General features: G+C 35.4%; 2 protein-coding genes across 3 annotated transcripts; both read right to left on the reverse strand.

Moving 5' to 3' along the window:
* Window positions 1-13,401: 13,401 nt before the first annotated feature.
* LOC110872180 (protein FRA10AC1) lies at window positions 13,402-18,229 on the reverse strand. Of its 2 annotated transcripts, XM_022120969.2 has the most exons (11): window positions 17,991-18,229; window positions 17,834-17,901; window positions 17,102-17,183; window positions 16,577-16,660; window positions 15,945-15,984; window positions 15,757-15,802; window positions 14,771-14,829; window positions 14,586-14,653; window positions 14,377-14,469; window positions 14,218-14,267; window positions 13,402-13,708 (listed from the first exon to the last, which is right to left on the reverse strand). In XM_022120969.2, exons 1-11 carry the CDS (start codon window positions 18,044-18,046, stop codon window positions 13,626-13,628), a joined length of 729 nt encoding a protein of 242 aa, XP_021976661.1. In that variant the 5' UTR covers window positions 18,047-18,229; the 3' UTR covers window positions 13,402-13,625. The 2 variants fall into 2 exon arrangements, with proteins under 2 accessions (XP_021976661.1, XP_021976668.1); XM_022120976.2 differs by lacking the exons at window positions 17,834-17,901; window positions 17,991-18,229 and adding an exon at window positions 17,558-17,727.
* A 2,288-nt stretch (window positions 18,230-20,517) lies between these two features.
* LOC110927392 (protein PFC0760c-like) lies at window positions 20,518-22,090 on the reverse strand. Its single transcript, XM_022171077.1, has 3 exons — window positions 21,454-22,090; window positions 21,091-21,362; window positions 20,518-20,931 (listed from the first exon to the last, which is right to left on the reverse strand). Exons 1-3 carry the CDS (start codon window positions 22,088-22,090, stop codon window positions 20,518-20,520), a joined length of 1,323 nt encoding a protein of 440 aa, XP_022026769.1.
* Between the last annotated feature and the right edge of the window lie 680 nt (window positions 22,091-22,770).

Consider the following 22,770-nt stretch of genomic DNA (forward strand, 5'->3'; position numbering starts at 1 on the left):
CTCTGTAGAACTCCTCCTCCTGAAGCTCTGATACCAATTGTAGGATCGTTTCGCGACCCGAATGAGTCGATAAGAGGCGTTTTCGTCAATTACAGGTGCGGAAAACAAGTAATCAACGTAGGAATAGCTTGCGATTCACTTTAAACTCTTTCTTTATTGATTTGACAGCGATTACAATCAGTTCTCGATCCGGCAGCACTTCGGTACAAGATTCAGCAAACGTTACAAATGAGATCGCTCAAAGGCTATATATAGGCCACTGGGATCGCTTATTGGACATGCCCAATAAGCGGTCCAGACATGTGACACTCGAGCGGTCCTACATTATGTCATATGAGCGATCCAGACATGTTCATTCGAGCGGTCCATGTTAACTGTCGTTCGAGCGGACCTCACATATGTCCGTTCGAGCGGTCCAAACACTAATGGGCCTAATGAGCGATCCAACAAGCCTAACTCTATACAATCTCACAATTTCTCGTATTTCGTGCCCAGATCTAACATCCTAAGACTATGACTCGATACAAGACGTAATCAGCAGATGTAATGCACCAACAAGATGAAATATAATTGAGGGATCAATATTGAAAAAATACCAAAACTCATGTTCTAGCGGTCCCTTATGGACCGCAAGCCCTGACCCTTTCGGTCCGTAAGGGGTTTAAAGGGGTTTGCGCCCTAGAGGTCCTTAGGGTCCTTAAGGCCTTCGCTGGAAAAAGCAGACTGCTGCTCCTGCCACCTAGCTCGCAATTGTGCCACTTTTCTCCTCCTCCTTCTATGTGTTGAGACACTAATCAACACCTCAAAGCTTGCTTCAGGAACACTTGGCACAACCTCCATCATCCTCCATCACTATAAATAAAGGTGTTCAAGAACCTTATTCCTTGTACCTTTCAATTTCTTTCTCTCTATCACTTGGAGCTCCTTCTGATCCATAGAGGCCTCCTTCCTGAAGTTATAAACATCTCTTGAACACAAGTAAGTGTTCTTCCTTAGTCTTTTTTTCCATTATTAGGCTAGTTATTAGCCGAAAGTCAAGCAAATTGACTTTTGCTTTGACTTTCGGTCTGACCATTTTGGTCGAGTCAAAGTTCAAATCGAACTTTGCAACGTGATCATAATAATGAAGGTGTTAATCCCTTGTGATTACACACTTTGATAATCACGTTAAGTAAGTGAAATGACGAGTCAAACATGTATAAAATAAAAGTCAAAAATGCAGATTTTATACATTATGATAAATGAACTTCTAAGAATCAAAACTCTAAAATTAAACATCATACCAGTTTAAATAACATATTAGGACATGTTTTATCATGTCTAACTCGTCATTTCCAATTTAGGGCTCATTTCATAGTCGAAAGTCAAAGAGTTTGATTTCTGCTTTGACTTTTGATTCTAACCCATTTGGTCAAACTTAGAACCCGATTAAGGATTGTTATGTGACCATAGTCTACCAGGGAATAACCATCTGAGGTTATACCTTTTGGTAATGTAGTTTGATGGGTCAATTGACGAATCAACATTATATACTTTTAAAATGTCAAAAATGTCCTTATGGCTTAAAAATGGTTTTAAATCCTACAAGATATATAATCTGACTTTGGAACTAATCTTATAACATTATGAAATATGTTTTGACATAACAGACTTGTCGTAGACCTACTCGACGACTCGATATCGTGCATACGCGTACGACTAGTTTAAATAAAATAAAATATATAAACTAGTCGAATCGGGTCAAAACCTTTCAAAATCATTTCAAATCAGAATGTTTGGTTATTAAACTCATATTATACAAGTCTTTGCACTCGGAAGGTATAAACCAGATTCTATCCAGTCAACGCTTAATCTAGCAAACCGAGCGTATCATTAAGTTAACCGGTCAAAGAGTTATAAATGACCCGTTAACATTCTAACGGATAATATTTCCATTATTTCCAGACTAGAAGCCTCTAGTAGATTGCGCCTAAGCTGAACTGTATTGAATACGGTTGTGCTAAATATATATATTGATATTATAAAAGACTAGCACAGGTAAATACTCCAAAATTAGAATCATCAGTAGTAGATGCAATCAAAGATATGTTTAAGACTGTGGTACAAAACTCCAGAGTTACACCCACAAATGCAGAAAGTGCAAAAGAAATATGGACACATGCAAGCATGCATCTACAACTTCAAAAGCAATCTACTGATACAACTCATAACATGCAAATGGAGGTTATCAGAAACATGGTGGATGCAAGTTACAATGATACTGAAGCAAAGATTAAGGCCATCAGAGACCATCTTCTTCAAACCATCGGTACTGCTCCCACTCTCTCTAAATACACAGACGATGATGCCAAAAAGGGGGAGAATGACAGCATGAGAAAGTTTCCTCCTCTTGTCAAGAAAGCTCAAGAGAGACTTGACACATCTGCAGCCAAAAAGTTTAAAGGAGATGCACTTGAAAAGGAAAAGAGGAAAGATACAAGGGAAGACAAAGATATGTCGACAGTTGAAGAAATCCTTGAAAGAAATAAAATTCAAGAGAATCAAGGTTCCTCGACAGATGTTCTTAAAGAACTGTTCCAACCACAACATCTGCTCCCATTGCTCAAACATCTTTTGGCACTTTAAAAGTGACAGCAGATGTTGCATCCACAACAGCACTTACCATACCTCAACATTCCCAAGAGGCCCCTACATGTCTACTTATCAAAAGAAAACTACCAACAAAAACCCCATTACCAACAACAAAAACACCCACACCACAAAGCAGGTCCGGAAAAACAAAATTTGTCATGCAAGATGATGATGAAGAAACACCGGAAGCCTCACCCATCAAAACCACCACTACCACAGAACCATCCACAACCATCACATCCCTTCCATTAACTTTAGTACTTTACCATCAACCACCACAATCACAACTACATCAGCACATCCTTTGGAGTTAGAAACTATTAAAAAAGAAATATAGTCTTTCTACTCCTCAACAGACCCAAGCCAACTCTCATTTCCATCTCTTTAAAATTATCCAAAGCCTACCAATGTGAAAGAGTACTTGGAGCTAAAGCTAAAACAGGCAGAAAGGATTGTAGCTGAGAGAAGTCGAGGAAAAGGATATAAAATGGCTCGGAAGATCTTATCTGAAGAATTCACCAAAGTGAATATTGCCTCCGTCAATCATGCCTATAGTTGTCAATGTATTAAGTCGTAGTTGATTGTATAGGATTTCGTATCAGATAAGACGGGTTTGTAAAGTATATACTCTATCGCACGAAAGGGGCTTTCGTACGAAAGGGAAGACTAGTCGTCCTAGGCCCATTCGCGAATAAAGTCCCAGTCGTCCCTGGGTGTTTGGACAAGTTGGCTCTCCTATAAATAGGGGTGTTTGGGTCTTGTCATTTAGAACTATACGACTTGAGAGGGAAAACTCTGTCCATTTGGTTTCACGGTTTTGTACCTTCGGATAATCAATAGAAACCAGTTTAATTAGATTGTTCTTGTGTTTGTCACCTTCATACTCGGATTCCGCACGAGATATGAAGACTTTCTGACCGGTCGGAGCATCCGGGAGCCCGAAACGGTCCTCAAAAGTGGTATCAGAGCCTGGAGACCGGTTTTAACGACTGATAGCACAAGATACCAGCAGATTCGAGTAGAATTGGATCAGATTTCTTCATATTTCTCATCACATCTCGTCTACTCCTATTCTTTTTACTTAAAACTCAAAATTGAAGCTGAATTCATGGACAAAATTTTCTGATTTTTAAACATATTGTGCGAAAACATGAAATAATCAATCCTTGAAAAAATCAGATCAAAATTTAAACTAATTCATTGAAAAATCTTGAAAAAACCATGAAAAACACAACTTGAGTTTGGGACAACAGGGCGAGTCATCCGTGATGCTTTCGCACGAGTTGGTATATCATTTTGGACGAAAGGGACATTTAATTTGTTTCTGAAAGATTTGTCCCTCTCGCACAAAAAAGCCTTTCGCGCGAGAGAGCCATATTGTTATCTGACTGTTTCAACTTAACCCACTCGCACGAGAGGCAATCCCTCTCGCACGAAAGCAGTTTATATCTTTCATTTCAAAGTTTGTTTTGACCATTTGTTGATTTTTGCAAGAACTTTTCGAGTACTTCAAAGTTGTTGAACATGGATTCCAAGTTTTATAATGCTTTTGCAACAATGCCTGATCGGGTGGCTCAGACTTTAATGTCAGAAAATGAACATGGAATGCAACAAAAACCACCTAAATGGATGAATATTGATGAATATAAAAAATGGGAAGAATGGTTTGCAAATTGGATTCAAGCCTATCATATGGGATGATAGTATGCAATCTTGATTGAATATGATGAACCAGTAGGGAATTATGGTCAAAAGAAATCACTGATGATATATGGTGAAGAGGAAAAACTAAAATTCAAAAATGAAAAGAAAATGATAAGTTTTTTATAGCAATCAGTGAAAGACAGTATTCTATCCCTGTTACAGGACAATGGAACTGATTATTCAATCTGGAATGCATTGAACATAAATATGAAGGAAATGAACAGATGATGAAAAGAAAGAGAGCGTTAATGAAAAAGGAATTTGAAAATTTACAAGTTTAAAAGGTGAAACAATAAAACAATTAACAGAAAGATTTTGTTATCTGATTAAAGAATTGAAGGTGTTAGGGATTGAAAAGAATTGAGAAGAGTTAGTAGATAAGCTCGTAGATGCGCTTCCAAATGAAAATGATTGGTCCACATTTATTTTGATCATGAAAAATAGTCTAGAATACAAGACTATTGGATTTAACAAGTTAATCCAAAAACTGGAAGCACACAAGTTAGAATTGAGAAAAATAACAAAGATAGAGAATGAACAGCAAGATGTGAGTCTATATTACAAAAGTGGTATTTCATCAGATATTCAGAGTTAAAAGGTACAGACAGCATATAGTGCAAATAGTTCATCAGGATTTTTTGGTTTTTCAACAGACAGCAGTTTAAGCAGCAGTGGGTTTACAACATTCTTAAGTTATGAATCTAATTCTTCTACTCCAAATTCTAAATCTTCACAAAGTTCAAACTCATGTTCGAATCAAAATAATACTCAGTCTCATATGCTACAATGCAATGTTTCAGTAAATTTGCAAAATGCTCAAGATTTGAATGAATCCACAGTAAAACAGCAGATGGCGTTTCTGGCATCAGTTCTTGAGTCATATGATAGTCTAATTGCTGGAAAAATCGGAAAATGTAATATGATAAAAGAGGACTATGATCAGATAGATCCAGAAGAGTTAGAACTGATGGATATCATGTGGAACATGGCGAGTATTTTGAGACGAGCACACAGATTTGCTGAAATTACAGGGAGACAATGTTTGTATTAGATACTAAATTGGGTTTTGACAAGTCAAAAGTAACTTGTTTTCAGATGCAAACGGAAAGGACATTTCAAAAGAGAATGTACAAATCAAGAAAATCAAGATAATATCAATCATTTCAGTGATTATTATAAACAAGTAATATATCACAAGTAGTAAAGGCCACAAATTGAAGCTGGACCTTCAAAGTCGAAGAACAAAGCATTAGTTGTCATACAATAAGATGAGGGTTTTAACTGGAATAGTATGTTTTCTCAAAATGATGGACGAGCAATGCTTGCTGAAGTTATTGAAGAACCTCAGCAAACGGATAAAGAAGAAGAGTGATGTTTTGATAGACTTTCTGAAAATTCTAATGGTTCTTATTCTTTAGCTGATGAGATTTATAATAATTTTGCAGAAATGTATTACAGCAGTGTTGGAATTGGCAGGGAGGAGAGAGAGAAAGATGTTGAGGAAATTGTCGAGAAAGAAAAGGTGATGAAAGAAGATCAGGCAATTGCAGCTCAGTTGGTTGAAGAAGATAGAAAGACTAATGCAGAAAATGAGGAATTTTTTAAACAAAAATGCACAGTTCTTGATAAAAAGGAAGATTTTCTAAACAAAATTTATTTAGAAGTTGCTAAAAAGGAAGAATTTCTTGAACAAAAATGCAAAGAAGCAGTTGAATATGAAGAGTTTTTAAATCAAACTCACTCAGAGTTTGAGAAAAAGGAACTGTTTCTAAGACAAAATGCAAAGAAATTCTTGAAAAAGAAAAAGTTTTGAATCAATAAGAAGATGGTTTGACACAAAAAATGCAATGAACTTAAAAAAGAAAATGAAATTTTGAAGAAAAAATGTTCAGAAAAATGCAATGATTGTGTTAAAAAGACAAATTTTCAAGAATTGCAAAAAGACAATGATGTGTTGAAATTTGATTATTTTGCAGATGAAAAAGGCGTAAGATCAGATGAGTCATAAAAATAAACAACTTGTTGAATTATGTCAAAAAGATGCTGATACTATAAGAATGCTTGAAGCCAATTTTAAAGATAAACAAGTGACAGTAAATTTCTATCTTGATCAAATTGCATTGCTCAAGCATGAATTGGCAGAAACAGAAAAGAAGAATAAAAAATTAATGAGTTACTTATCTTCATCATATATTCTTGATTGTATTTTTCAAGTGACAACAGAAGAGAATGAATCTGAAAATACGGTTGTTAGAACTGATAAAAAGGTTGGGTATCATCAGGTTCCACCTTCGATGATGGAAAATTATTGTCATAGAAAATTTGAAAGGGTGGAAAAGGCGTTGAATATCAAATTAAAATCTGTTTCAAATGAAGTTAATCAATTGCCTGATGATATTAACGTGACTTATACCAAATCTGATGTTTGTGAGTCAGCATCGGTAAATGATGTTGTTGAAAAAGTTTTTGATGGAGAAAAACAAAATGATTTTACCAAAAATGAGAATTCCGAATCAAAATTTGAAGATGAAGAAAGTTTCACAATAATTATCTGAAAAATTCAAAATATGATTCAAAAATGAATAATGATCCAATAAGGTTGATGTACCAAATGGTTGGATCTGACAGATTATTTTCAGATATTGAATTTTCGATTCAAAATGTGATTGTGGAAAAGCTCGAAAAAGTGTTCAAATTGGTGGAAATCAAGTTATCAGAGGTTGAAAATCTTGCAACTGATGCAAGAAATTGGAAGAAAGGAAAATCCTTTTTATAACAAATCAAGAAACTCGCACCATCAAAAGAAAAATGAAAGAATTGGTTTGGGTTATAAAAAGAAGAAAAATCAAAACAAAAGTTTTAAAAAGTTAGATTTTCAAAAAAAGATGAACTTTGTTCATGGAACAAGTTCAGAAAAAGAGAAAGAATCCCAATTTAGTCGACAGACTAATGAAGAATTCTATTCTCAAAAGAAACAACATCTACAGGCTAAGGATATTTCAAAGAAAACATGTTTTAAATGCAAACAAATTGGACACATTGGTCGCAAATGTCCACACTGAAGCCTGTTTATGTTGAGAAGAAAGAGAAATCTGAAGTTGATAAGCAGAAAACACCAAAGTTTGTACCAAAACAAGTCTCAAAAGGAAACACTCAAAATGCTTCAAAGTTTTATGTAAAGAATGTTTCAAAAGGTCAAACTTTGGTAATAAAAAAGAAACTAATTTCTGATGTTGAAAGGAAACTTGGTTCAACTGAGAAAGTTGAAGTCAAGAAAAATGGGGTTTTTAAGAAAACTAAAAAAAAAATCCGAGGTTGAATGAAGCAATTCATGTCCAAATACCAAAGACTAAGCAGGAAGTGATTGGGTTGCACTGTTCAAATAATCGAGTATGGCATGTGCAACGGAGCAGTCTGGCTCATGAAGAGATCCTGTTAAAAACAGGAAGTGACTGGTTTTATTTGAGAAAATTTAAATTTTATGAAAAATTGAAAAGTCAATCGCCGAACCCTCACGGCTGAATAAACAAACATGATAACACAAAAATTGAAAATGCTTTTCAAAATGTAAAATATCAATGTTTTGTGATCATGAGGGGTGAAAAAGAAAACAAAGAATGTAAAGCAGAAACGGATGGCGAGATAAAGCTGTCTACATCGATTTATCAAATTTTCTTTAAAATGTTTTGGACTTTAGGGGGAGTAAGAAAAAATTTTAAAAATTCAAAAACATGAAAAAGATAAAAGAGGTTTTGTGTAAAATGAGGAAATGATAGTACATCAGTAGACGATCACGGCATGCTAAAGAAATGGAAAGCTAAAAAGTGATAAATGGTCTCACTGATGATATGCCAGTAGGTTTTTACACGCTTAGTAGATTGATTTGGAGATATAAACCTAAATCAAAAACTTTCTTAATTTGTGGGTAACATCTCTCGGATATATGGACTTAGTACTCCGAAATTTCGTTTGAGAGATTGCTTGATTCTGAGATATTAGGTCTTTATACTTATTGATATCAGGGGTATTATACAAGATCTTCTGATTTTGCGTCAGCAGTGACCTAGATCTTGTAGAATACTTTTGCGCTTAATCCCCAAAACGGCATAAAAGTTGAAAATATCGAAAGATATATCAAGTGTAGTTCAAAAGATTCTTAAGTGGAACATACCTTAAGTCGAGCCGTCTGAACGGTAGTTCTAACCTGAGCTCTCAAGGCCTCGCACTAACCATGATACAGATATCATTTAGGTATATTCACATGTAAGACTGAATCCAGGGAATCTTGATACGGGAGTATATTATGAGGTGGGACACACGATTAAGTTAGTTCCTAAGACATTAATCTCGTATCTTAAATCAAATGAAGTTTGTGTAAAAATTTAAGTGGATCAGTATACTGACAATCTAAGTGAATTGTTTAGAGCTTACAGTTTAAATAGATCAACGGTGTTGATGATTTGTCAAAAATTGATTTGATCCTCTGACACAAACTCAACAAAAATATGTCAGTAAATATATTGTTGTTATTACATTTTATTACAGATAAAATCATAAAAAGATGTTAGGAGTGTTAGCATAAAGTTTGTAAAATACAAAATGATTTTGTTTCACTTTATGTTTCGACAACTGATGTTGGAAAGCTGAATTTCAAAATCTAAATATGCTGAACATGTCTAGATAAAATCACAAGTTTATTAATTTGAAACTTGAATTTGAAAATGAAAAATTTAAAGTTGTTTAAAATTGTTATCCAAGGTCATCAATTTGAACTTGGTAGATAATTAGATAATTAAGGTCATTAATTTGGACTTAATTGTCTATGAGGGTTATTGATAATGATCATGTTTAACTTGGTAGATGATTTATGAGGTGGGACACTTAAGTCCAAATTAATGACCTTAATTGAACTTGGTAGATAATTAGATAATTAAGTCAAATATGATGTTTGATTTGAAAATTTTCACAATCTAAAATGTTTATTTGAATTTAGTAAGAATTGATATGAAGCTGAAAGTTAGGGAGAGCTTGATAAACAATGTTAAATGGATATAAAGCTCAAAGACCAGGAAAAGATCGTGGAACTGAATTGTCAAATGAAACAAGTGATGGAACATCCAAGAGGGAGTCTGAAGATAGGGGGAGTCTGTGATACAGAAAAATGTCAAAGATTTTGAAGACTCTGAAGACAATGAAGATTGACTACGACAAAACAAAGATTGTCTGCAGCAATATCCAAAGAGGAGTTTGTGAGTGCATTGTGTCTACTGCCTCCGTCAATCATGTCTATAGTTGTCAATGTATTGAGTCGTAGTTGATTGTATAGGATTTCGTATCAGAAAAGAGGGGTTTGTAATGTATACTCTGTCACATGAAAGGGGCTTTCGTACGAAAGGGAAGCCTAGTCGTCCCAGGCCCATTCGCGCATAAAGTCCCAGTCTTTGGGCGAGTGGGCTCTCCTATAAATAGGGGTGTTGGGTCTTGTCATTTAGAACTCTTGTGGACTTGAGAGGGGAAACTCTGTCCATTTGGTTTCACGGTTTTGTACCTTCAGATAAAAATAGAAACCAGTTTAATTAGATTGTTCTTGTGTTTGTCACCTTCATGCTCGGATTCCGCACGAGATATGAAGACTTTCTGACCGGTCGGAGCATTTGGGAGCCCGAAACGGTCCTCACAAATATTTTGGAAGATTTTGCTAAGGATATTAGCAATAAAGCTTCTCGGGGTCAACTAATTCTGGTGGGAACTCAGATGATCCTATTAACTTAGATGATGGGTTGAGATATCATGAATTGATGGAGAGGATAACAAAATTAGAGTCATCAGTAGATGCAATCAAAGATATGTTGAAGACTATGGTACAAAACTCCAGAGTTCCACCCATAAATGCAGAAAGTGCAAACGAAATATGGACACATGCAAGCATGTATCTACAACTTCAAAAGAAATCTACTGATACAACTCATAACATGCAAATGGAGCTTATCAGAAACATGGTGGATGCAAGGTACGTTGATACTGAAGCAGAGATTAAGGCCATCAGAGACCATCTTCTTCAAACCACCGGTACGGCTCCCACTCTCTCTAAATACACAAACGATGATGCCAAAAAGGGGGAGAATGACAGCATGAGAAAGCTTCCTCCTCTTGTCAAGAAAGCTCAAAAGAGACTTGACACATCCGCAGCCAAAAAGTTTAAAGCAGATGCACTTGAAAAGGAAAAGAGGAAAGATACAAGGGAAGTCAAAGATATGTTGACAGTGGAAGAAATCCTTGAAAGAAAAAAATCAAGAGAATCAAGGTTCCTCGACAGATTTAGATGTAGTTTTCGTCCCTTGTAGACGAAGAAAAAGGAGATGTTTTGTTGATAGGAACAAGAACATGTTTGTAGTCGAAGCGTTGTAAACAAAAATACTCATCCGAACCGAACTTACTCCTCACGTGGGGGACAGTTACGGAGAAGGTAACGGGCATTAGGACCATGGGCGGAGAGTACTACCAATTGAAATGGCAGGGACCCAAGGCGTTAAGGTGGGATTGAATATGTTAACCGAGGCAAATCATAGGGACGAAAATTGAAGTTTACTCAAAATACAAAATGGGTTTATCCCACTAAACTCTTATGAGAAGCCTGTTATACCGAAGACACAAGTTGTGGTTTAACTATTTGAGAAAGTGAAGTCAATAGTGAACAGGAGAGGGTCCAGTGCCCCCATTCGACCCAGATGATACAAGTCTAGAGTCGAGCCAGATGATACAAGTCTAGAATCGAGCGAGACAATCCGTGAAGTTGGACTGTTTGGGTGGCTCATGACAGTAGTGCACAAGAATCAGGTTAATATTCTTTTAGATCCATGTAGCTTTGGTCTAAAGGAAAAATTCCAAGACTGGGTCTTTTTTTCAAAAAATGGAAGTGTAATGTAGAAATATCTAATCTAAAGTTAGAATTTAGAATTATTTTATCATTTGTTTGAATTATAATTTTCTAGTTTATCTTTTTGTGTCCTAACTGCACTATGTTTCCTACTTTATAAGGGTGTGCGGGGTGCCTTCGACAACCCCACATGCCACACGGCATGTCCACCGCCATCACCAAGTTTGCCGATCGAGGTGGGTTTTTCGGGGAGAGTATGCCGCATGCGGTGAAGTGTGGGAGAGGGGATAAAGATGGGGCCCGCTACTTCTCAACCAATCACATGTTTTTTTTTAAACTAGTTTGCCTAATCTTATTTTAGTCATGCAGCCCGTATGTTTTTTGGGCAATAGGCAAGAATGAGAGAGAAATTACATGGCACAACATGATTGGGTGGTGGAAAAGTTTGCCTAATCTTAATGGACATGCACCCCTTACACCGTAATTAAGGTCTATGGTTAATTATAGGGGTGGCAAAATGGGTGGGTTGGACAGGTTTGGGTAATGAGTTAGGATGGGTATGGATTTGGGTTAGGATGACTTTATTAAGAAATGGGTTAGGATGGGTTTAGTTCAAGATGGGTTTTTGTCAAGATGGATTTGGGCATGATAAGCTAAAAATATAAATAAATAAAAAAATTAAAAAATCAAAGAATCAAAAAATTAATAAAATAAAAAAAAATTAAAAAATTAAAAAAAAAGGTTCAGTGTTTTTTGAGGATTGTACGTCACGATGAACTTCATTTGGTACCGGGTACCGGTACCGAACCCATTTTGACCATGACCCGGTATATATGAGCATGCTCTGTTGTTGGTTCAGTATAGAAATCAACAACATGTGCTCTAAGCCTCTAACTGAAAGTAAAGAACTGAAACCGACATAGTATTTGCTATAATTATTTAAACTGCTTAAAGAGCTAAACCTACACTATTTACTTAATATTCAGATCTACTGCAATTGAACAACTAAAAATCATAATAAACTGCAGTAGATTAAACTAAAGCAAAAACTACAAACGCTCTAATCTGAGTACAACTAAAACTCACAGATCTAACGCAAACACTTCCGATTCACAACAGACAACCTAAATTCAGTTCACAAACAACATGAAAATCATAAGATCTTACATAAAATACTCAATTAACATCATACAAACTGGATCTACTCTAGAAAAAACAATTAGCAACACACGTAACCGTAACTCGACTAATAGTTCATCCGGATCACCAAAATCATCAATAATTTACAGAAAAAAACAGTAGAAATATTTATTTGGGCAAATTACATCAGATAGAGTTCTAAGGACTTTGAGAAGCATAAAGTAGGTGAATGTTTTTCCTAACAAACTGTGGAATTGAGAGTATCCCTGAAACAAAACATATCTGACCTAAGCAAGCTGCTTGTTGTATGCAACTCAAACATCACTGTAAAGACTCTTGTTTTGCCTACTACAACTTATCAAACAGTTTTGTTAATGAAACTTTAACTTATATTCCACTGAGGCATTTTATCAAACAGATCAAAAAGAATAATTTTTGTTGGACAATTCAACCCGAAAGATGACAAATTTCACAAGATGTAACTGAAGTAAACAAGATCTAAACACTTACGTAAAAAATCACCTGAATTGGAGAGGAACAAAAAGGTATAAAATCGAACATACCTGTTGTTGATGAGGGGCTGCTGGTTAAGGGTTGAATCCACGAAGGGGATTCAAAAGCGACACAAGTCACACAACCGATATCCCGTTTCCATGAAGTCTGATGCGTTTTAGGGTTAGATAGTTAAAAACCCATCTTGACCCATGTTAAAATTTAGATTGGTATTTTAAAACACATCCTAACCCATCTTGACTAAATCCCCAGCTCATTCTAACTTATTTGATTATTCCCTTTTTAAAAGAGGCCAAAAATAACCCAAATTATCATGGTTGGGTTTTTGTTGCACCCCTAGTTAATTGTTTAGAGAGCTTTGGGTTATTAGTTATTGTAAAGAACACATTTGGGGTTTCTTTGAACCATTCAACTTATTAACCATTTGATTTTAATCACCGAGTTATTTGAGCTCACTAAGCATTTGATTTCAGTCACCAAGTTATTTGAGCCTTTTTTTTGCTATTCGTTCCCGCATCAAAATCTAAGATGTTAAGTTCATCAACGTTGAATTTGCTTACAATAGATCTCTAACTCGTCCTACTAAAGTATCACCTATTAAAATTGTTGTGTTTTTTTCGTTTCTATAACCAAAGTTTCAAGAGTTAAAAAGGATCCACTTTGACCACACAACATAAATCTCGTTTAAATCGACCCCTAAAAAACCTAGATTATTTACTTTACAATTTTCTTACATTATTTTAAGTAACAAAGCAAATGTTTAAAGGAACATTCCTTGGAGATACCGATCAAAATTATCCACTCCATCGGCTTCCCCATCACCTGCTGCGGACGACTTTTTTCCTACAAAATTGACAATCAAAACGTTAGGCTGTCATACAAAAACAAAAACCGACTGTAAAGCGGGCGCAGGTCAAGTCAGGTTGGGTTGACGAAGAAACAGTTAATCTTTTATAAACAATTATTGTCTCCGCTACGATTACGATTACAAAAGGTATTGTATTTCAATAGTAATATTAACTCTTTATAAGGTTTTGTGCATTTTACACATCTCGCATATTGCATCTCCAGTAACATCTATCACTACACACGGCCAGCATTCGCAAGTGACACATAATGGAAAGCTCTAAACTTAAATGTGTATATCTATATAGGGGCACTTTTAAGTAGAGAGCTGCGAGAATCGTATAATACACCTGTAACCAGTGCTTTTCGGAGTTAACAAGAGAGAGGGGAGAGGTAGGTAGCCCGAGACATAAAGTTAAGACAGGATAAAAGCGTTTATGCAGTTCTCGCGGTTCTAAACTTAAAATTGATTTTGTATCGAACGTCCCTAGGTATAAATCACTAACCTTTGCGCTTCTCATAATCCTTGCTTGTATCATCAATTTCCTCCCTTTCTCTGAAAATTTTACAAGATACCAGAGTATATTGTAAAACCATAATCATGGTAAAATAGCAACTGCTCTAACGAGGGAAAAAATTTAGGAAAATAGAGGAACATGACATACCTTTTCTTCTTTCGGTGCTCTTCTTTTTCTCGTTTTTTCTCTTGTTCATTTTCCTTTTCCTTCAATTTTCTGTAAAGAAGTTTCTTTGCACATCTGAAATGCAAATAACAGATGTCAAAGTACTTAAGAACTGAAATTTCAAAGAGCCATTAATAATTTTGAAAGATGTATAAAAGCAACTAAGAAACAAGTGATAGTTGTTATCAAACCTCTCACAAGTTACTAATTTCACCAGAGCCTGCTTGTTCTCTCCAGCTTCAAAATAGGCAAAATTCACCTGTAAAAAAACAATAACTCATTATTGATCAACAAGCATCATATGGTTAACAAAAAAGATGAAGCTTGAACCGGATAAAGCCAACTGTTTTCAAATATAACCATTTTACACACTTGCCTCGTAGCTTGCTAACCCTTCTTTTTCATTGCAGTGTTTGTTACCACATACAAACTGCCCTGACAATCAAGACCAAAAAGTTAAAACTCCGTTACATACTCCGGTAACATCATCAGCAATCGACATTTTCGTAAACTTCTTAAAAAATAAACGACATAATTTACAACGAAGTTAGGTAAATAGAGGTTACACATTGAACTAAACTACTAAAGTTAGATTAGTAATTAGAACTAGGTCTCGCATAGTACGATGGCACAATTTCATTATCAGACAGCATTACCCATCTTGAATGGCATTACATAACCTTCTAGTGTATCCTGATGAAACAGTTTGTTATCAAGTTCTTCACTTTCCTACATCTCATCTACCATGCCTTATCTGATTATCTTTTTGTAGGGATCTAATTCACTAAATCATATTTTAATCCTCTCTATAGGTGCCACCACCAACTTTGCTAAAGGAGTATGTATTATATAATTTGTGGTTCTACATGGATCTATGGTTTTAAGACAAGCCCACGAACAAAACAACCATTTGATAGAAGCCATATGCACAAATAGCAAACAAATCAACCGTTTGATATTTACATATCTTTAGTTCACTGGTAATTGGCGGGTCTGTTGAATGAAGCCGCGTGGACACAGGTTTGAATTATCGAGAGATCAAAATGAGATTTTTTTTCTTTTTCTTTTTTCTATATTACTATTTTTAAATCACCTTTTTATATTACTTTGCTTAAATTCTTTTTCTTTGTTACTAACTTTTTAAACGATTTTATCTTTTCAATGTAAGCTAATTTTGCGTCGCAAAGTGCGAGACATAATGTTCATTCTTATGTATGTTTCGATGTGTTCTTTTAATGTACTTAAGTCTTAACCATGTTGTCACAATGCCCGTAACACGTACGATCCCGCCGCAATGCGTGGGTATCATTTTCTCGTTATAAATAACAAGCAAAGATCATATAACCAGAGTATCAAAAGTACCTTTTCCAGATATTACTTCTTTCTCGGTTCTCCACCTCAATCCAACCTGAGAGTAAGCAAATAGTTACGGTAAATCCGTCCAATAAAGCATGTTATAATGTACAAGAGTACATGTGTATTAGTTATTTGGTTGTAACTTTAATGTGAGCAACATCAAAGTGAAATGTAATGGCTACTCAAGAGCATACCTTGCCTGTCTTATATTGTGACATGTCAGCAATACAATATCTTTAAAAAGGGTTAAAGAAAATGTCAAAATCATAGTTATTAAAGGCGCAAGGAGCACTCAAAATCATAGTCAAAATCATAGGCCTCGCATGGGGCCTAGGTGCAAAGCGCAAAAAAGCGAGGGCCTAAGAAAAAAGAAGCGCACAATGAAAAAAATTAAAAATATATTATGTATTAGAAAAATAGTAGTATTCTTCAAATAAAATAAACAAAAGCTATTATGTAACATTTAATATCATCTATTTAGTACCAGAAGTTCTAAAATGTTAGTGTATTAGTGTAGAACAGTAGTTTTCCTTAGATAACAGTAGAAATTTGGCTGGAATCTAGCCGGAATTTAAATAATTTTTCCGGAAACTCTCTGGAATCTAGGAATCTCGCCGGAATGTGCGCTTGAACCTTCACCTGGAGACTTAAAGCGCAATTGTCTCGCCTTGCCATAAAAATGGGCCTAGGCGCAAGAGGCGATGGCTTTTAACAACTATGGTCAAAATAACTTCGGCCTTTAACGATGAATTATAATCCAACAACAGCTTAAAAGTAAATAGTTTGAACAGCATACATAATACTTCTACAATACAACAAAGGATACTCTTTAAAAAGCTTATCATAGTAACGCTTCACCAGCCTTTGTTCCCATGAAGTATCCATATCATCTTCCTCTGAACGTATGAACCTTCGAACAAACAAACAAAAAAGTATAAGCTTTTCTTCATATTAACAAAGAGCAATTTTATTAGTTACACAGATCAAAAGACAAATGAAATATTAGAATTCCAAATGCAAAACACCGTTAACACCGCAAATATTAACCATATTTGAAGTCTGTAGAAAGCAAACTGAATAATAAATAATCATTCTAATAATAAATGACTAACTGTTAACGACTGCATTTGGATTCTAATTGTGTTCTTAAAATATTCCGAGGAAAACCTCACCAAAAATATACTACTATTAAACAATGATATATGAAACATCGCTATACACCTTTTACTGAAGGGACAACTTTATATAGAGAAAACTAAAAAAAGCAAATGACCTTAATAAAAGGAGAGAAAAGAATGTAAATGACTATGCGTAGAGACAGAAGGAACACAGATAGAGCAGATGAACATACCGATAACCATCTCTAAGTGTGTCTTGATCAGTTTTGATAGGTAACTTTTCTTCTTTTTGCCTATCTCCCCCATAAAACCCAACTGCAAAGAAACAAGTTTCCACACATGAAAATATATTGCAACAGAAGAAATGTTAAAGGTTTAAAACGAAACAGACACATCAGCCAACTAAGAAAAGTTAAAGGCTTCCATATCAACAGAAGTATGTATATTTTTCGATTAGGATAACACACTAAGTCACTAAGCAATCTACAGAATACAACACAAATGGAGAAAAATGACAAAATGCTAAGATAAACCATGTCTCCAAATTGAATCATAACACATTAAGAATGGTTTTTTAATTGAACAATGTAAAACTGAAACAATGCGCTTTTTCGACACATATGTACACAACCGCAATAAACTAATTAGTAATGCCAAAAACAAATGTATGAATGACTGTAGCCCCCTACCTTCACTTATGCGGCGGGAATTGTTCATCGTTCAAGTCCATTTACTTTAGAACATCAAGTTTTGGCAAATAAACTGCTCACTATTTGCACACTTCCTTGATATCCAAATCAAACAATTCATAATCACACAACAAGTTCAAATTCAACCACATAAACGCAGTTAAACCCTAAAAACCAAAACCTACGCATCAAATACATATAAATCAATCAATTACATCGAAAACTGTGCTTACATTTGAAAAAAAAACTAACAATTGAATGAATTCAGAAACTAACCGTACTCTTTGAGGAACTTTTTGTGGCGATCGTATGCGTTGAGCCCTAATATGTGAGCTTGATATTGCCTGCAAAAAAAACGAAGATTGTGAGGTTAAATTCACGTTATAAACAGGAAGATTGTAAACGATTTGATAGCAAAAGGTGTGAATCGCACTGTTTCTTTTCTTCTCTGTCGAATATTGCAGACCTAATTGATCCAAAAGACGCCATTTTCACGCTGCGAGCAGGGAAACCCTAACTAAATAGATATGACGTTATGTTACGTACCCGGATCTGGATATGACCCGGAAGCTATGATTCGGTTAGGTTCAGTTCAGTCCAGTCAACTAGCACGTTTACCGTTTACAATTCGACGTCGTTTTATACGGACACTAGACGGCTTCGTTATTTCAGAACTTGAACAGGCGGCGAAATGATCATTTACTGGTTGAACTCGATTTAAGAAACGAATAATTGGTTAGACGGGTTGAACTGGATTTAAGAAACGAATAATTAGGGGTGCAAACGAGCCGAGTCGAGCCCGAGCTCGACCAGACTCGAGCTCGAACTCGTTTAACATATGAAAGCTCGAGCTCAGCTCGATTCGAGCTTTATTTCTGAAGCTCGAGCTCGATTCGAATGTAATTTTTCAAACTCGAGCTCGGCTCGGGCTCGACTCGATTAGTATTTATTAACTAATTTATATTAATTATAATTATTATTATACATATAATTTAGTTATTTTTTTATATTTATATAAATGGTAATTATTATTATATAAATATATGTTTAATATATTAATAGAAAAATATATAAACAGAAAGCTCGATTAGGCTCGTGAGCCGGCTCGAGCTCGATAAGCGAAGCTCGGGCTCGGGCTCGTTTACTAAACGAGCTTGTTTTTAGGCTCGGGCTCGAGCTCGAGCTCATTTAAGCTCGCCTCGTTCGAGCTTTTTTTCGAGCCGAGCTCGCAAGTAGCTCGGCTCGTTTGCACCCCTACGGATAATGTTATAAGTTACATTAAATTTAAAATAGTTAAATGTCATTTTAGTCCATGTGTTTAAGGCTATTTTGCCATATTAGTTCAAAGCTTTTATTTTTCGTTTGTTGTACTTGTGGGTCTAAAAAGATTTCACCATTACCAGTTTAGTCTACTGGATTAACTTCATCCGTTTTTTCTGTTAACGAGAAGGGAAATTTAGTCATTTTACATGTAATTCTGTTAACTTAATGGCCGAATTTCTTTTCTTAAAAATGGATAATGTTAACCCAGTAGGCTAAAATGGCAACGGTGAAACATTTTATGACCCACAGACAAAAAATGAAATCTTTGGATTAAATTCACAAAATGACCTAAACTATAGAGACTAAAACGGCATTTAACTCAATTTAAAACAAAATCTGAAACTTATTTATATTTTGGTATGACTTTACAACTTTGATAAACAATTAAAACTTAAATAAATAAAATACGAATTCTCGAGTTATATGAATCAAAAATTTAAGATTTTGCAAGAAGAAAATACATAAATTTGAAAACAGGCACTAGTGAATGGGAAACGATTAAATAGATTTTTATCGGACTAATTTCATGTCTAGTTCTCCGATCGTGAAAACATTTTATGTCTATTTTAATATACTCTTGCAAGGAACAACAACCTATATCATAATTAGAGAAACCGATGGGTTGGTTAAACTTTTACAAATGGTTAGTTGTGGAAGTAAATCACTTGGACAACCTGATATTTTTACGTTAGTAAAAACGGATAGGGTTAACTTTCGGTTAGTATGAGATCACTAAAGAAAAATATGTTTAAATTTGAAATTGTTGGTAAACATTTCATAAGTTGGAATTAATCTCGGGTAATAGGTCAAAGTTATAATTATTAAAATCCAAATTTTCTTATATATTTATAGTGGGATTTGGATATAACCCGGCTGCTCTGATAGGTCCAGCCAACTAGTTTTTTTCGCCCAGAACGTGTTCTTTATGGACTTTTAGCCATTCAATTAATTTGAAATGTTTTCATTAATTGTTCAAACGTTTACAACCAGAATTAATCCTTTCCTCGTTCTTTAAATCTTTCAGAAACTCCTTTCTTTCTATCTCTCTCTATTTCGTTTCCCACATCTTTTCAGAATTAATCTCGTAAGCATAACAGATTCTGATGACATTTTGATACTGCATGGCTTGTACTTTGTCTTGCACTTCATAACATATTTTGTTGTAGTACAAACATTCAATATCTTTCTCTGATAATTTCACCCGCCACATTGGATCTAGAATCCTTATCACCCTCCAAATACCTTCAGATTTCAATACAATCACCGTTTCACCCGTCTCTCGATCACATTCCCACCATTTAATATCTCCATGAAAATCTTGTTCCAACTTCATCAGTGGCATGTTCTTCATGGCTTGAGGACGTTTAACAATTAGAGTCATATCAGGAATTTGTGAAACAGGATCAATCTTTGTAATCTTCTTTGGATAATGTGGTTCCAGTTCGGAAAGTTATTTCGTGCTTCAAATCTGATAAGCCTCCACAACTTTTGATCTCCTGGTTTCATCTGGAAATTAATGCACTTTGTTTGGCACAACTCCTGCACATCCCACCACGGCAGAGTTTTAATATCAGATAAATATCAAAAGTATTGAACTCCGAATCTTGTTTAATTCCAAACACGTTTAGCTTTGGAATCTAGCCCCAGCTATTAATATCTCCAAGTGATACGTCTGGATTTCTTGTGAAAAACGCCAATGGTCTTCTGAACTTTCTTTCTTTTGCCATCAGTTTAAACCAAGTCTTCCGAGCTTCTCTAATCTCATCTTTGCTTAGCCTCGGAGACACACCATCTTTGGTCGTTTCTTCTATTTTTCTTTTCAACAAATTCTGAGTTTCTTCATCAAACATTTCTTGGAAAGTTGGGAAATCATCAGTTCCTTCACCAGAATATTTTGTGATCTCGTCGTCTGAATCATATTCCACGACAACATTATCATAATTATCAGCCTCTGGAATGTAGTTGAATACGTAATCATCAGGCTTTGCAATGTTAATACTGTTCAATTCTTCCTCGAAATCAAACTCGAATGAGTTTTCATCATGCCCATCCTCTTTGCAATTTCCTCTTTAGTATAGTTGTGAATGAATTCACCGTCTTCTAAATCATGGCAAAGATAAATCGTTTTTTGTTACTTTCAGGAATAGCCGTTAGAGGAACAACGTCTGTGAAGAATCCTGAAGTATCATCATTGTTCACGGGATCATTACCATATCCCCCTCTCTGTCAGCATCCTCTTCATTTTCATCGTCGTTCATATACTCATACTGAACATTATCTTTAGTTAGTCTCCCCTCATACACCAATAAACCAATACCACCCAGATTATCATCATCATTGTCATCACCTTTATCATCACCATCATGATCAGAACCTTCAATATCCACATCTACATCGTCTTCTTTATCATCGTCTTCTTTATCATCGTCTTCTTTATCATCATCTTCTTTTTCTTTCTCTGTCTCATATGGTACATCGTAAACTTCACCAATGAGAACGAATATTATGATATCTACTGGTTCAAATTCAGGTTCTGTTTCAGGTTCAGGTCTAATTTCTGGAATAACATCAACCTTTTTCCTTCCCTTTATCAGCATTAGCAACCTCTGATTCAGCAGCAGCTTTTCGTGCCCTTTTGTCAGATCTAACTTCAGCTTCTTCAATTTCTATTCGATTGAATTCTGCTTCAAAATCAATTCCCAATTTCTTTTCCAGCACTTTGTACAAAATATCAATCTTTTTATCTTTCATTTTCTTATCAGCTTCTAAATCGCTTGATCTCTTTCTCAACCTTTCATTCTCTGATACAAGACTTGCTATCACATCTTCCATTTGAACTGCTTCACTCTCTAGCTTATTTACTTTGCTTTCTAGTTCCTTTGTCTTTTTATCATTTGGATCATTTAGAAAATCCAAATTCATCGTGTCAATATTAGGAAAAGGAAGATCATCATCGAATAAGTTGTAAGAAGAACCAGGTTGTTGTCGAGGTGTAGATCTCGATCTTGGATTCGATTGAGGTTGAGGTTGAGGAGAGATTGGTTGTACAGGAGTAGTTGGTGTTGGTTGTGATGTCGTTGGTGTTCGAATAGGAATAACATTCTCAACTTCAACTTCAAAAGTTGGTGCACTTGTAGATGTAACTACTGGTTCAACAGTTATCGTTTCCTTGATAGGCTCTGCAGTTCTCTTTCGTTCTTTCTTTATCATTATAGACCCTGTTTTCTTTACACTAGTAGTGTAACGCCTGCGTCCCTGAACTTATGGCTATTGTCATTTTTGGCCCCTATATTATGTAATCTTGACTCTTTTGGTACTTGAATCTCGATTCTTGATGCTTAATGCTATGAGACTTGATACTTAATTCTAGATAATTGATTCTTGATGCTTAACTCTAGACACTTGATTCTTAATACTATGAAACTATGATTCTTGATACTTGATACTTGGGAAACTATGATTCTTGATACTTGGAAACTATGATTCTTGATACTTAATACTTTGGTGCTTGACTCTTGAGACTCGTGAAACTTGAGACTTGGTTGAACGAGAGACTGGAGACTTGTCACTGGCGGAAACTATGAAACTTGGAAACTTTTGTGTTAATAATGTAATCTAGTTATGTGATAGTATTACCCAATAATACGCAATGCAACGCTTAATCTAACTCGCAAAACGAACCAAAGACGGGAACGCGGAAAGGATGGGATTGACCGAATGGCAATCTGATCGGATGACCATCCGATCGGAGGGCCACTCGATCGAAGTGCCATCCGATCCGCTGCACACCGCCTTACACTCCCTCTCTGACACTATAAATAGGCTTGTCACATCATTCTCACTGATGTGACAGCCTCATTCGATCAGAACGCATGCCCTCTAACTCTCAA

This window comes from Helianthus annuus, chromosome 1 (genome assembly GCF_002127325.2).
Source record: "Helianthus annuus cultivar XRQ/B chromosome 1, HanXRQr2.0-SUNRISE, whole genome shotgun sequence".
NCBI classification, from domain to species: Eukaryota; Viridiplantae; Streptophyta; class Magnoliopsida; order Asterales; family Asteraceae; genus Helianthus; species Helianthus annuus.